The sequence below is a fragment of the Piliocolobus tephrosceles genome, chromosome 16, assembly GCF_002776525.5.
Source record: "Piliocolobus tephrosceles isolate RC106 chromosome 16, ASM277652v3, whole genome shotgun sequence".
Classification (NCBI taxonomy): Eukaryota; Metazoa; Chordata; class Mammalia; order Primates; family Cercopithecidae; genus Piliocolobus; species Piliocolobus tephrosceles.
Window position 1 is genome coordinate 70,511,551 of NC_045449.1, and position 16,437 is coordinate 70,527,987.

The 16,437-nt window shown below is 42.1% G+C and overlaps 1 protein-coding gene across 9 annotated transcripts in view; it reads left to right on the top strand.

Annotated features, from left to right (window-relative positions):
• MFSD11 (major facilitator superfamily domain containing 11) overlaps positions 1 to 15,276 on the top strand; it is a 39,894-nt gene extending 24,618 nt beyond the window's left edge. For 4 of the 9 annotated variants that reach the window (XM_023211711.2, XM_023211712.1, XM_023211708.2 and 1 more), the window contains exons 10-15: positions 4,061 to 4,126; positions 6,100 to 6,225; positions 7,746 to 7,943; positions 11,381 to 11,555; positions 12,884 to 13,019; positions 14,647 to 15,183. In XM_023211711.2, coding sequence (XP_023067479.1) covers positions 4,061 to 4,126; positions 6,100 to 6,225; positions 7,746 to 7,943; positions 11,381 to 11,555; positions 12,884 to 13,019; positions 14,647 to 14,811 — 866 coding nt within the window. In that variant the 3' untranslated portion in view covers positions 14,812 to 15,183. Of the gene's footprint in view, positions 1 to 4,060; positions 4,127 to 6,099; positions 6,226 to 7,745; positions 7,944 to 11,380; positions 11,556 to 11,844; positions 12,566 to 12,883; positions 13,020 to 14,646 lie in introns of those variants that run through there. The other 5 variants (XM_023211714.1, XM_023211715.1, XM_023211717.1 and 2 more) reach the window with 3 other exon arrangements.
• Positions 15,277 to 16,437: the final 1,161 nt, after the last annotated feature.

Here is a 16,437-nt window from a genome sequence, read left to right on the forward strand (position 1 = left end):
ATCTCCTGACCTCGTGATCCACCCGTCTTGGCCTCCCAAAGTTCTGGCCAGGCGCGGTGGCTCAAGCCTGTAATCCCAGCACTTTGGGAGGCCAAGACGGGTGGATCACGAGGTCAGGAGATTGAGACCATCCTGGCTAACACGGTGAAACCCCGTCTCTACTAAAAAAAATGCAAAACCTAGCCGGGCGAGGTGGCGGGCACCTGTAGTCCCAGCTACTCGGGAGGCTGAGGCAGGAGAATGGCATAAACCCGGGAGGCGGAGCTTGCAGTGAGCTGAGATCCGGCCACTGCACTCCAGCCTGGGCGATAGATCGAGACTCCGTCTCAAAAAAAAAAAAAAAAAGTTCTATATATATGATTTACAAATATTTTCTCCCATTTTGTGTAAGCAAGTGCTCTAGGAAGACAAATGTTTTCTGCCTTTCTGTAGATTGACTTTTCATTTTCTTGATGGAATCTTTTGAAGCACAAAACTTAAAAAAAAGTTCCCCCAACTTTATCGAGGTGTAACTGACAGAAATTGTATATATTTATGATGTACAACATGTTTTTGTTTTTGTTTTTTTGAGACAGAATCTTGCTCTGTCACCCAGGCTGGAGTGCAGTGGCACGATCTTAGCTCACTGCAACCTCCACCTTCTGGGTTCAAGCGATTCTGGTACCTCAGCCTCCCGAGTAGCTGGAATTACAGGGGTACACCACCATGCCCAGCTAATTTTTTTGTATTTTTAATAGAAATGGGGTTTCACCATGCTGGCTGGGCTAGTCTTGAACTCTGGGCCTCAGGTAATTCGTCTGCCTTCTGAAGTACTGGGATTACAGGCGTGAGCCCTAGCACCTGGCCACATGCTTGGATATATGTCTACATTGTGACATGATGGTCACACTCAAGTTCATTAACATATCCATCACCTCACATAGTTATCTTTTTTTTTTTTGCATGTGTAATGAGAATATTTAAGATCTACTTTCCAATCAAATTTCAAGTGTACAATAGAGTGTTATTAACTGTCAACACCAAGTTGTACATTAGATCCTCAGAACTCACTCATCCTGCCTAAAGGAAACTTTGTACTCTTTAACCAACATCTCCCTATTTCCCCCACCCTCCAGCCCCTCCGCAACCACTATGCTACTCTCTGCTTCTATGAGTTCAACTTTTTAATATTCCACATATAAGTAAGATCATGCAGTATTTGTCTTTCTGTGTCTGGTTTATTTCACTTAGTGTAATGCTCTCCAGGTTCATCCATGTTGCCCTAAATGGCAGGATTTCCTTTTATAAGGCTGAATAATATACCATTGTATATACCACATTTTCTTTATTCATCTGTTTAAGGACACTTAGTTGTTTCTATGTCTTTGCTACATAATTAATACACACACACACACACACACACATATAATAGTGCTGTAATGAACATGGGAGTGCAGCTATCACTTTGAGATACTGCTTTCATTTCCTTTGGATATATGCCCAGAAGTGGAATTGCTGGATCATAACATGTTTTTAGTTTTTTCAGGACCTTCCATATTGTTTTCCATATTCACTGTACCAATTTACATTCTCACCAATAACAGACAAGGGTTCTTTTTCCTCCACGTCCTCACCAACACTTGTTATCTTTTGTCTTTTTGATAATAGCCATCCCAAGAGGTGTGAGGGGATATCTTACTGTGGCTTTGATAAAGTTTTTAATTTTGATGTAGTCAGTTTGTTTAGTTTTTCTCTTGTTGTGTGTGCTTTTTGATGTCCTAAGATTTTGCTTCACCCCAGGTCCTGAAAATTTACTCCTATATTTTCTTCTAAGAGTTTTTTTAGTTTTAGCTCTTCCATTTGGGTCTGTGATTCATTTTCAGTTAATTTTTACATATGGTTTGAGATAGGACTCCAGCTTTATTCTTTTGCATGTCAATATCCTGTTGTAGTTGCACCATTTGCTGAAAAGTCTGTTTTTTGGTCTCTCTTGTCAAAAATCAATTGACTGTAAATATAAACGTTTATCTCTAGATAGATAGATAGATCCTTATGCCAGTACCATGCTGTGTTGATTACTGTATGTTTTGAAATCGGAAAGTGTGAATCTTCCAACTTTGTTATTTGTCAAGATTATTTTGGCTGTTATGGGTCCTTTGAATTTCCTGTTTTTTTTTTTTTTTTTTTTGAGACAGAGTCTTGCTCTACCGCCCAGAGTGGAGTACAGTGGCGTGATCAGAGCTCACTGCAGCCTCAACCTCCAAGGCTCAAGCGATCCTCCCATCTCAGCCGCCTAAGTAGCTGGAACTATAGGCGTGCACCACCATGCCTGGCTAATTTTTGTAGTTTTTTGTAGAGACACGGTTTCGCCATGTTGCCCAAGCTAAGCAATTCTCCCAAGTCAGCCTCCCAAATTGTTGGGATTACAGGCATGAGCCACCAGGTCTGGCCATGAATTTTAGGATCAATCTATTTCTGCAAATAGATTGATGGTTTTTTTTTAATAGACTTTATGTTTTAGATCATTTTACTATTCATAGCAAGACTGAGCAGAAAGTATAGAGTTCCCGTGTAGCCCCTATACCACACATACGTAACTTCCTTCTGTTATTAATGTTCCCCACCAGAGCACATTTGTTATAATGAGCCAATACTGATATGTCGTTATCACCTAAAGACCATGGTTTACATTAGGATTCACTCTTGGTGTGGTACGTTTTATGGGTTTGTACAAATATATAATGACATGCATATGTCATAATAGGATCATACTAGATAATCTCTTAGAATTTCTTTTTGTTAACTAAGTCTTCCGATTATTCTTAAATGAACATGTGGCCAGGAGTGGTGGCTCACGCCTGTGATCCTAGCACTTTGGGAGGCCAAGGTGGGTGGATCACCTGAGGTCAGAAGTTTGAGACCAGCCTGGCCAACATAGCAGAACCCCGTCTCTACTAAAAGTACAAAAAAATTAGCTGGACGTGGTGGTGTGCGCCTATAATCCCAGCTGCTCAGGAGGCTGAGGCAGGAGAATCGCTTTAACCCTAGAGGCAGAGGGTGCAATGAGCCAAGATCGCGCCACTGTACTCCAGCCTGGGTGACAAAGTGAGACTCTGTCTCAAAAAAAAAAAAAAAAAAAAAAAAAAAACCTAAATAAATAAATAAAATAAAATGAACATGCCTTGCTAGTGCAGTTTTTTAAGTTAAAAGTATTGTTTTAAACTTTGCACTGGTCGCGTATTTTTTTCCTGGAAATACTTGAAAGTGATTGGTAAAAAATGTCTTCTTATATTTATTCTTAGTATAGTTCAGTGAAATTAGAGAAAAAAGTATCCTTTCTTACATATGCAGAGATTTAGGACAGTGTTTGTGACTTAGGTAAGTTTCGTGGCCAGCAGATAAATCACAATTAAAATCTGGATCCACTGTTAGTTTTGTGTACTAGAGTAGTGGTCCTTAAATTATGAAATGTGAATAGGTTCCAAAAAAGTCAGGTAAATGCAGAGTTTTTAGAAATGCATTATCCATTGCAGATTTCAACTAAATAAACAGTGTAAAAACAAACACTAAAGTGACTAGAAACAAATATGCACAACGCAAGTTTCAGTCCTCAGAGCTACAGAGTCAGAATCTTGGGAAGTGGTGCCCAGCTTCTGTATGGCCAAAAACCTGCCCTGTGGTTCTGATCTTGAGTCCAGTCTTAAAGCTGCTCCATGATAATTCTTTAGGGAAGTCAGTGCTTTGCTGATTGTTGACTCTCTCAAGAGCCTAACAGTTAATCATGCCTTTTGAAGTACTTTGTTGTCTTGTTTGATTCTATTTTTTTTCCTCCTTTTCATGTTTTTATTATACGAGCTGGAAAATGTGCTGAGGAAATGCAACTGTAGAATATATTTAAGCACTTGAAATAAACATTTTATTTATAGGGCAAATTTAGTGCATGCCTTAAGCATTTTAATCTGAAACTTCTATCCCAAAGTGTTCGTTTACTGGCATTATTGACAAGGGGTGTGTTGGTTTTAGAATGTTTGTTTTATTAACTAAAATCTAATTAAGTACTCTTAAATTTTTTTCTTTACAGAAAAGTCTTTTAAGTTATGTGTCACCAAGGAAATGCTCCTTCTTAGTATCACAACTGCTTATACAGGTAATGGAATTACTGTTCTTGTTTTCTCTTGCTTCATAATGACAATAAGGGGTTGGAAACAATAGCCACTTTATTGTTTCTCACAATTCTGTGCATTGACTGGACTCAGTGAATGGTTCTTCTCATGGTGTCACTTGGGGTCTCCTGTGGCTGGTTTCCTTCACATGTCGCCTTCACTGTGGTCAGATGAAAGGCTGAGTATCTCTCTTTTTGTGTAGTCTCAGAGCTGCTCTCCATCTACACGACCCCCTCTATAAGATCACCTTGTGACCTGGCAGGGTAGCCCGACACCTGAGTTAATGGACTGATGGCTCCAAAAAAGGCAACAGGAAAGAATACCAGACTTTCTTAAAGCTCAGGCTACGGTCTAGCCCAACATCACTTCTACTGGATTCTGTTGGTGACAGCAAATCACAGGGTTGGCCCAAATTCAGTGTGGAAGGATTCCGCACAAGGTTCAGAAAAACCAGGACACATGGCTCATTGGGACCAGTGGTTTTAGGGCAACACAGAGCACTACAGAAAATAACATGAAGAAATCTGTAACTTTATATGGATTAAAATCATTTCTGGACAGGTGTAGTGGCTCATGCCACTTTGGGAGGCTGAGGTGGGTAGATTGCTTGAGCCCAGGAGTTCAAGACCAGCCTGGGCAACATGGCGAAACCCCATATCTACTAAAAATACAAAAAATTAGCCAAGTGTGGTGGTGCATGCCTGTAGTCCCGGCCACTCAGGAGGCTAAGATCAGAGGATCACCTGAGCTCAGGAAGTCAAGGTTGCATGATCTGAGATAGCACCACTGTACTCCAGCCTGGGCCATGGGAGTAAGACCTCTGTCTCAAAAAATAAAAATAAAATAAAATAAAAATAATTTCTAATGAAATAGAAGCATGTCTTAATGTTGTATGATAACAGATAGAGTACCCGTAAGTCAAAAATGATAAAGAAATTTGTTTTCTTTTAAAAAATGCTGTAATTTGCTAGTTAATCTTTCCCTTTATGTGCAACATATTTTTAGGTGAAATAGAATAAACATTAAACATCTTTAACAGTTAAGATTTTGTAGCATTAGGGAATCAAGGTCCCCTACTGATTTACTCTAATTTTTTAATCTTAGGAATTTTCTTTTCCTAGAAAAAAGGGTTTAATTAAAACATTATGGTGCTTTTAAGACACATTGTATAGTATGTATTGGCTTTCCATTACAGTGAGAATATAATCCAACAGGGGCCGGGCACAGTGGCTCGTGTCTGTAATCCCAGCACTTTGGGAGGCTGAGGTGGGCAGATCACCTGGGGTCAGGAGTTCGAGACCAGCCTGGCCAACACGGTGAAATGCCTAAAAATAGAAAAATTACCCTGGTGTGGTGGTGCACACCTGTAATCCCAGCTACTTGGGAGGCTGAGGCAGTAAGCTGAGATAGTGCCACTGCACTCCAGCCCAGGCAAACAGAGTGAGACCCTCTCTCAAAAAAAATAGGAATGTTCCTGTTTCTTTGGAAAGCTACTAACAAGGTTAATGAGCACGTTAGTCTTCATTATTACAAAGTTACGTTAATTATCACCTCTGCCCATCTCCGCCTGCATGGAGAGTGATAGGTTTTAACATAAGGATATCTGTTCATTTGAGTTATATACTTTTATCTGAAATATATGGCAGATGCCGTCTTGTGGTATCTTAATTTTAGCTGCTATAACACATTTCCATAGACTGTGTGGCTTAAACAACAGACATTTATTTCTCACAGTTCCGGAGGACACAAACATTTAGTCCATAGCATGAAGCTAATTCCATTTCATCAGTTACATCACATCAAATTGTGCTCTGCTTGGGGATTAATATTTCAGTCTCTATGAGTTTTGTTTCATGTGTTTTACTACTCAAGTATTCTTTTGTCAGATACTACTAGATGGGAAGATAAACAAAAATGTGAATGTATAAATTACATCTTTTTTTTTTTTTAACTGAAGGTCTGGAATTAACTTTCTTCTCTGGTGTATATGGAACCTGTATTGGTGCTATAAATAAATTTGGAGCAGAAGAGAAAAGCCTTATTGGACTTTCTGGCATTTTCATCGGCATTGGAGAAATTTTAGGTTGGTTTTTAAAAAAAGCGTTAGCATTAAAAATATCGGTTTATTATGGGTAAAATAGAAATTTTAAGTGTACCTCACCTTTGTCCTTGAATTTCTGTTTTTTTCTACTTATTTTTACCCAAACGTGTATGTTTTTATTTTTTTATTATTGCTATTCTTCTTTTTTTGAGATGGAGTCTCACTCTGTCGCCTAGGCTACAGTTGGATTGCAGTGGCGCAATCTCAGCTTACTGCAAGCTCTGCCTCCCAGGTTTACGCCATTCTCCTGCCTCAGCCTCCCAAGTAGCTGGGACTACAGGCGCCTGCCATCATGCCCGGCTAATTTTGTTTTTGTATTTTAAGTAGAGACGGGGTTTCACTGTGTTAGCCAGGATGGTCTTGATCTCCTGACCTCGTGATCCGCCCTCCTCGGCCTCCCAAAGTGCTGGGATTACAGGCGTGAGCCACCACTCCCGGCCTATTATTGCTATTCTAATGTAACTAAATTGTGAAACATTTGCAAAATAATTCACAGATGGAAACCCTGTGTTAGAAAACATACAGTGTCTCCCCACTTTTCCTCTTAAAATATTTAGAATGTCTTAGAATTCCTGACTCTGATTCTCTGATTCCCTGACACCAACTGGGTGTCCAACAGCTCAGTCCTGTTCTAACACTTAACTATTCAGAGTTAGTGTCAGATTCCACAGGTTTAAGGGTTCAGTCCTACAGACAGACAGATAGACAGACAGACAGATAGTCAGACAGTCGTGGGTCCATAGGCCTCTCAGGCACCTCTCTCTGACTTGGGTACAAATTTGGAGGTTCCCACTGCCCTCTTCCCCCTTCAGGTTTGATAATTTCCTAGAGCAACTCACAGAACTCAGGAAAATGCTCTCCTGACTATTAGAGTTTATTATAAAGGATACAGATGAGCAGCCTGATGAGGAGGTACAAAGGCTGGGGTCTGAAATGGTCCCTAAGTGCAGGAGCCTCTGTCTCCATGGATTTTGGGTTCACCACTCCAGAAGCTCCTCTAACCCTTTTCAGGGAGATTTATGGAGACCCTGTTACATAGGCATGATTGATTAAATCATTGGCCACATGGCCGGGTACAGTGGCTCATTCACTTTGGGAGGCCGAGGTGGGAGGATCGCTTGAGCCCAGGAGTTCGAGACCAGCCTGGAAAACATAAGGAGACCCTGTCTCTAACAACAACAACAAAAACAATCATTGGCCATTGGTGATTGATGTAATCTCCAGCCTTCCCTCCCTGAAGGAGGAGTGAAAGGGGCTTAGAAGTTCCAGTCCTCAGGGCTTGGTCTTTCTGGGAACCAGCCCCATCCTGAAGCTCTATCCTAGGCCAACCCCTCTCTCCCCAAGAGTTGCCCCCTTAGCATAAACTTCGGTATGATTGAAAGTGGCTCCTTCTGAATAACTAATGTCCCTCATGTCACTGAGGAAATTCCAGACCTTTTAGGATTTCTGTGCCAAGAACTAGCAGCAAAGACCAAATATATATTTTTATTATGCTCCACTAGTTACTCTTATTCAACAAAGATTTGTTCAGCACTTGCAGTATACTGAATATTGTGTTATATATGAGGAACTTCAACAAAGATTTATTGGAATCTGTCATGTCAACAAAACAGACAAAAACATCTGCCCACGTAGAGCTTATATTCTACTCAGGAAGAACACAGACAATAAAAACAGAAGACTTTGCATGTCAGGCAGTGGTAAGCACCGTGGGTCAAGTGGACTTTGGAGGGTTTGTTCGTTTTTGTTTTTTGGTCCCTGCCTTATTGCCAACACCTGGAGCAGGACAAGGTCTATATTACTGGGCATCCAATAAATGAGTTACATGTGTTGAATGAATGATGAGAACATGGTTTCAGCAGAATTTAGTAACCAGTTGCATGGTGGGGTGAGGAGAGGTGTCTAGAATGATGACCAGGTTGATGAGAGTAACCTGGGCAGAGAAAATGCTGTAGGAGATGGGGTTTGGGGAGATCTGCTGAATGGGATTTTGAACACCTCTAAGCACCAGAGAGGCACCCAAGTAGAGAAGTGTCCAGTGGGAAATGCAGGCTGATGCTCAGGAGGGACTTGTGGGCCGGAGATTGATGTTGGGAGTTAAGGGTATGTAAATGGCGGACGAAGCTTAGCCATGGTGAGTTGGTGCAGGGTAGTCTGTCTGGTAAGTGCTTGTTTAGTGTCTGCCTGTAGACTACCTGGGAAGAAACTCCCTTTCTGTAGGCTGCCTGCGTTTTTGAAAAAAATAATTTCAAATTGATAAGAAATTGCAAAAATAGGCCAGGCACAGTGCTCACGCCTGTAATCCCAGCACTTTGGGAAGCTGAGGTGGGCAGATTGCTTCAGCTCAGGAGTTTGAGACCAACCTGGGCAACATGGCAAAACCCCATCTCTACAAAAAAAGGACAAAAATTAGCCAGGTGTAGTGGCGTATGCCTGTAGTCCCAGCTACTTGGGAGGCTGAAGTGGGAGGTTGCAGTGAGCCCAGATCACACCACTGCACTCCAGCCTGGATGACAGAGCAAGACTTTGTCTCAAAAAAGTCAAAAAACCAAAACAAAAAAAGAAATTGCAAAAATAAGAATAGTACAAAGAACATCTGAATATCCTTTAACAGGATTCACCTATTGTTAACACTTTCCCTTATTTACTTTTTTTTTTTTTTAAAGACAGAGTCTTGCTTTGTCACCCAGGCTAGAGTACAGTGGCTCGGTCTCGGCTCACTGCAACCTTTGCCTCCTGGGTTCAAGCAATTCTCCTGCCTTAGCCTCCCAAGTAGCTGGGACTACAGGCACCCGCTACCACACCGGGCTAATTTTTGTATTTGTGGTAGAGATGGGGTTTCACCATGTTGGCCAGGCTGGTCTTGATCTCCTGACCTCTTGATCTACCCACCTTGGCCTCCCAAAGTGCTGGGATTACAGGCATGAGCCACTGCACCTGGCCCTCCTGTCAGTATTTTTGAGCTTTGTTCTTAGATGTAGTTCATTTAATTGAAAACAGTGTACCTTTTAAGATTTGTTGGGCAAGACTGCAGCATTACTCAGTCTAGGGCTAATTATTTCCTGCTTCTAAGGGAAGACCCTTCTGTGTGCTCCACCCAGTTCCTGTGAATCATAAGCTTTTAAGTGGCTGGTGGGCCAGACACTATACCCAGCCGAGGGCGGGGCCCTAATACCACTAATCCTCTTGGCTGGTTCTTTCCCAGGCTTCTGCTAATTTGCTCGCTTTATGTGCTGATCAGTCCTCAGCTGAAGACTCAGGGGGACTGTCTGCAGCTCTCTGGAATTGTTTTTCTGTGTCGCTCCCCTTTCTGATACCGTTGTCTGTGAACTCTAGTTACGCTGATATCCCTAGATTCACATCCCTGTCTCTTCAATCCATGGAGGCTGCTGGGCTCTGCCTGGGTTCTTTCTCCCTCTGTTGCCTGCTCTTGAGAGGAACTGCCAAATATTTTCCAGAGTGGCTGTACCGGCAATGTATGAGTGATTCTGTTTTTCTGAATCCTTGCCAGCATTTGGTATTACCACTGTTTTTGATGTTAGCAGTTGTGATAGATGTGTAGTCATGTTTCATTGTGGTTTTACTTTCTTTAATGGGTAATGATGTTGAACATCTTTTCATGTGTTTATTTATCCTCTTTATATCTCCTTTGGTGACATGTATGTGCATATCTTTTGCCCATTTTCTAGGCAGGGTTTTTTTTGTTTTGTTTTGTTTTTGCTACTCACCTTCACTTTAAAAAAATTTTTTTTTTTCCCCCAGACGGAGTCTCACTCAGTCGCCAGGCTGGAGTGCAGTGGTGCAATCTTGGCTCACTGCAACTTCCGCCTCCTGGGTTCAAGCGATTCTCCTGCCTCAGCCTCCTGATTAGCTGGGACTACAGGCACGTGCCACCACGGCCAGCTAATTTTTATATTTTTAGTAGACACAGGGTTTCACCATGTTGGTCAGGCTGGTCTCGATCTCTTGACCTCATGATCCGCCCACCTTGGCCTCCCAAAGTGCTGGGATTACAGGCATGAGCCACTGTGCCCAGCAACTTTTTTCATTAAAAATTTTTTTTTTTTAATTTTTTTGAGACAGTCTCACTCTGGCGTCCATGCTGGAGTGCAATGGCGTGATCTCAGTTCACTGCAACCTCTGCCCCCCGGGTTCAAGTGATTCTCCAGCCTCCACCTCTTAAGTAGGTGGGACTACAGGTATGTGCCACCACACCTAGCTAAGTTTTATATTTTTAGTAGAGACAGGGTTTCACCATCTTGGCCAGGCTGGTCTTGAACTCCTGACCTCAGGTGATCTGCCCGCCTTGGCCTCCCAAACTGCTGGGATTACAGGTGTGAGCCACCGCACCCAGCCCACTTTTTAAAATATATATACAATGTTTTCTTTATTTTTTTTAAGAAAGAGTCTTGCTGTGTTGCTGAGGCTGGTTTGGAACTCTTGGCCTCAAGCAGTTCTCCTACCTTGGCCTCCCAAAATGCTGGGATTACAGGCATGAGACCCTGCACCCAGCCATCCTTCACTTTTGATATATAGGTTTGCTGGTATAGATTTCTGGGGTAGAAATCACTTAAAAATTGTAAAGGTCATGCCCCATAGTCTTCTTTCTTTCAGTTACACAGTTCTTCCCTTCTCACTGTTGAGGACTCTCCTGTCAGCTCTTGAGACATCCTTAGCTGTTCTGGCTGCTGAGTCTTCCTACGCCTCTCCGACTGCTCTTCGGAGCTCACACATCATTCTCAGAATCCATAATGACTGCCTTTCAGTGTGATACCTTGGCTTGTTTAGCTATGATTACAACAAAAACATGGTCGTAATGACAAGTTGTGTCCTTATTTTATTTCTGTTATAAGGTACAGGTCAAAGGGGATAGCTTGCGGGGTACAATAATTCACAGAGAAGAAATACAAGAATATTCCTGGATAGAAATGCAAGTCATTTTGATACCTTACTTTCTTGTTCTAATCGTTGATGCTTGGTCATCATTATCATTGTCTGCAAGTGCTGAGGTGTTGGATTTTTTGAAGAAATTTAACAAATGAGAATGTTTATTCCTTGGCTCCTTGGTGGATAGCTCAGGCCTGGATGTGTAATGTTTCAGCAACGTTAGTGACGTTTCTGCCGTCTTGACTTGTAGGTGGAAGCCTCTTCGGCCTGCTGAGCAAGAACAATCGTTTTGGTAGAAATCCAGTTGTGCTGTTGGGCATCCTGGTGCACTTTATAGCTTTTTATCTAATATTTCTCAACATGCCTGGAGATGCCCCAATTGCTCCTGTTAAAGGAACTGACAGCAGTGCTTACATCAAATCCAGGTATAGTGGCTGTCATTTCTCTAGTCACTTGAGGGCGGGTGGGAGGTAAGGGATGGCTAGGTATTGAAAGTGGAGCAGTTAATCCTCTTCAGAGAGCCTGGTATCTCTCTAAGGTCATCTGTCAAGTGTTCTTGGAATCAGACTGAGTTTAAATAGGAATCCTTAGAGAATCCTAAGTTATTTTTGTAATGGTTGGTTTTAACCTTTTCCCCCACTAAATCGTTTTCTTGATCCTTGAAGGAGCACATGAGTATCTGATTTGAATTTTTTATCTCTGCTTCTTGAGCAGTGAAATATCCAGATATTAGGGCCTGGAGGAAGAACAAAGAGGAGCGACGGAAAACCTGGCACCTGGGGAGGCCATTCAGTCCTTCCAGAGCAGTTTATATAACGTTTGAGGATATTGGTTTAGCGCACTCAACTCTCAAGTTCATTATAAATGCAGACATTTATGTCCAGCTCCACAAATCCAAGGGAAGCCCAGCCTACAAAACTATACAAACTGAGTATATCGCATCTGAAAATCTGAAATCCAACATGCTGCAAAATCCGAAACTTTTTGAGGGCCAACATGATGCTCAAAGGGAAGTGCTTATTAGAATGTTTCAGATTACAGATTTTCAGATTAAACATACCTAACTGGTCAGTATAATGCAGGTGTTCCAAAATCTGAAAAGAAGATTTGAAACACTTCTGGTCTTGATAAGGGATACTCAACCTGCGTTTTCTTCACAAATGGTTGAGACTAGAGTTTGTTAGAATGTAAAGGTGTGTGCATTTGAGCACAAATTCTTACCTTGTAAATTCTAGTCTTTATTTATTTATTTATTTATTATTATTATTTTTTGAGACAGAGTCCCACTCTGTCTGCAAGCCTAGAATGCAAGTAGCGCGATCTCCACTCACTGCGACCTCCGCCTCTGGGGTTCAAGCAATTCTAGTGCCTCAGCCTCCTGAGGTGGCACGATCTCCGCTCACTGCAACCTCCGTCTCCGGGGTTCAAGTGATTCTCCTGCCTCAGCCTCCCGAGTAGTTGGCATTACAGGCACGCGCCACTATGCCCGGCTAATTTTTGTATTTTTAGTAGAGGTGGGGTTTTGCCATGTTGGCCAGGCTGGTCTCAAACTCCTGTCCTCAAGTGATTTGCCCACCTCAGCCTCCCAAAGTGCTGGGATTCCAGGCATGAGCCACTGCGCCAGCTTTGTCTTTATTTTTGTTTCATAGGATTTAAAACTTGCAGGTAGAATGCTTTTGTGGGTGGGTTGCTTGTATATTTTAAATGGCTCTAGCAGATATTGCTCACACTAAATTGATTTTATTTTCTTCAGCAAAGAAGTTGCCATTCTCTGCAGTTTTCTGTTGGGCCTTGGAGACAGCTGCTTTAATACCCAGCTGCTTAGTATCTTGGGCTTTCTGTATTCTGAAGACAGCGCCCCAGCATTTGCCATCTTCAAGTTTGTTCAGGTAACCTCTTCAGATTGCGATTGTGTTTGACGTAGGGCTCTTTCCTTTGTGTATTACCTTGTTTTCCTTGGTTATTTGTATTGTGGTTTTAATTTTTATTTCCTTTTATTTTTTTTGATAGAGTCTCTCTCTGTCACTCAGGCTGGAGTGCAGTAGCGCAATCTTGACTACCTGCATTCTCCGCCTTCTGGGTTCAAGCAATTCTCCTGCCTTAGCCTCCCAAGTAGCTGAGATTACAGGCACACACCACCACACCTAGCTAATTTTTGTGTTTTTTTTTTTCTTTTTAGCAGAGGCAGGGTTTCACCATGTTGGTCAGGCTGGTCTCGAACTTCTGACCTCAGGTGATCCACCTGCCTTGGCCTGCCAAAGTGCTGGGGATTATATGCGTGAGCCACTGCACGTGGCTTGTTTTTTTTTTTTTTTTTAAGACAAAGTCGGCCGAGCACCACGGCCCACATCTGTAATCCCAGCACTTTGGGAGGCCAAGGCGAGCAGATCACAAGGTCACAAGATTGAGACCATCCTGGCTAATATGGTGAAACCCCATCTCTACTAAAAATACAAAAAAAATTAGCCGGGCATGGTAGCACATGCCTATAGTCCCAGCTACTTGGATGGCTGAGGCAGGAGAATGGTGTGAACCCAGGGGGCGGAGCTTGCAGTGAGCTGAGATCGAGCCACTGCACTTCAGGCTGGACGACAGAGCGAGACTCTGTCTCAAAAAAAAAGACAGTCTCACTCTGTAGTCCAGACTGGAGTGCAGTGGCACGATCTTGGCTCAGTGCAATCTCTGCCTCCCAAGTAGCTAGGATTACAGGCATGCACTACCACGTTCAGCTAAGTTTTTATATTTTTAGTAGAGATGAAGTTTCGCCATTTTGGCCAGGCTTGTCGTAAACTACTGGCCTCAAGTGATCTGCCCACTTGGGCCCTGCAAAGTCCTAGGATTATAAACATGAGCCACCGCCCCGGCTAGATTGTGTTTCTTATTTTATTTTATTTTTTTGTTTCTTCTTTTTTTTTTCTTTTTTTTGCTTTTGTCTTGTGTTTTTTAAACAAAAGTTGGGGACATCCTTTAAAAGGATTTTTGAATAGAATTAGGAAGCAATGAGCAGTAAGATTTTTTTGTATAACAGATTTTACATTCTGGTCTCTATGGCTCTGATCAGAGATTTCCTTCCTTAGATACCAGAATTCTATTCATTCGTAATACAGACAAGTGTATTTCTTACTCTGTACATTCTTGTTACTCCAGTTTTCCACAAAATGCTGTTTTTGTTTCATTTTATTTTATTTTATAGAGATGGGGTCTTGCCATGTTGTGCAGGCTGGTCTTGAACTTCCGGGCTCAAGCATTTCTCCCACCTTGGCCTCCCAAAGTGTTGGGTGGCATGAACCACCACACCTGGCCAAAATGCTATTTTAAATACCAGGGATTGTAGCAGGAATTTATGGTGCATGTTTGTGAGTCAGTGACTGAGGAAGTCATACTAGATGCAGAAAGAATAGAAAGCACTGCCAGTTCCAGGTGTCCTCGGGGCCGGATAGGAGTGGGGCTAGGGGCTAATTGTGGCTCACTCTGGCCCCCGGTGTGCCCGTTGTGATTTGTTTTGTTTGTTCTTAGTCTATTTGCGCAGCCGTGGCATTTTTCTACAGCAACTACCTTCTCCTTCACTGGCAACTCCTGGTCATGGTGATATTTGGGTTTTTTGGAACAATTTCATTCTTCACTGTGGAATGGGAAGCTGCCGCCTTTGTAGCCCGCGGCTCTGACTACCGAAGTATCTGATCTGGTGTCCGTGAGGGGACACGTGTGACCTCAGAAACACAACTGGACACAGAGCTTGGTGGAAGAAGTCGCCTTTGATCTTCACTATATATTGGGTGATGTTCAGTATGGAAAATCAAGGGATTAAGACTGTTAAATCAGCCAGAGTTGGTGTTCAAGTTTACAGATATGAGTTATTTAAAGCAAGTGGAATAAGGGAAAGCTGTTCTGTCAACTGTAATTGTTCAAAGATGTTGTTTTTCATTTCATCTATCTCAATTCTTATAATCATGTTATAGAATGTAAATGTTTTCTTCTCCCTCCTGCTCGTGTTGGAAGATCCTGCGTTGATTTAGAATACTAGGCCGTATGTCATATAAATATTTTTTCTGGCTATGGAGTATGTTTTGCTATGTAATAATGGGAAGCATATGTCACTCCCAATATGTGTTGGGGAATGACATTTAAATAAATAGCAAAGCTGGGTGTGGTGGTGCACACCTATACTCCCAGCTGCTGGGGAGGCTGAGACAGAAGGATCACTTCAGCCCAGCAGTTTGAGGCTGCAGTGAGCTATGATCATACCACTGCACTCCAGGCTGGGCAACAGAGTGAGACCCTGTCTTGAAAATAATAATAGGCCAGGTGCAGGAGCTCATGCATATAATCCCAACACTTTGGGAGGCTGAGGTGGGTGGATCACCTTTGGTTAGGAGTTTGAGACCAGCCTGGCCAACATGGTGAATTCTCATCTCTACTAAAAATACAAAAATTTGTTGCGTTTGGTGGTGCATGCCTATAATCCTAGCTACTAGGAAGGCTGAGGTAAGAGAATTCACTTGAACCTGGGAGGTAGAAGTTGCAGTGAGCTAAGATCTTGCCATTGCACTCCAGCCTGGGTGACGAGAGCGAAACTCCATCTCAAAAGAAAAGAAAAGAAAAAAACAGAAAAGAAAAGAATAATAATGATAATTTTTTTAAATAATGAAAAACAAATAAGATGCTGAAATGAAATCTTGATTTTGAAAATATGTCTTCCTCTGTAAATGTTTTGTTTGATAAGTTTTCTTACCTGGTAGCTCATAGCAAGGAGTGGCCAATTAAGTACTATGAAATAAGGTAAATATTTTCTTAAGTCTTTTTAAAATTATTTATTTATTTATTTATTTATTTATTTATTTATTTATTTATTTATTTATTTAGAGACAGAGTCTCACTCTGTTTGCCCAGGCTAGAGTGCAGTGGCGCGAGCTCAGCTCACTGCAACCTCTGCCTCCTGGGTTCAAGCAATTATCGTGCTTCAGCCTCCCAGCTAGCTAGGATTACAGGTATGTGCCACCACACCTGGCTAATTTTTGTATTTTTAGTAGACATGGGGTTTCACCATGTTGGCTAGGCTGGTCTGGAACTCCTGATCTCAGGTGATCCACCTGCCTCCGCCTCCCAAAGTGCTGGGATTACGGGGGTGAGCCACCATGCCTGTCCTTTAAGTCTTAAGAACAGGAATCTAACATCTGTAACAACAAAAACATTGAAAAAGATAAACGTATTTACTGGGGGAGGACTTTTGCTAGCAATTTTCCTGGAAAGATGCAATGCAGAAACCCCCAAACAAACCTGGAGTGAGATCTGAGTTGTGTCATCAGG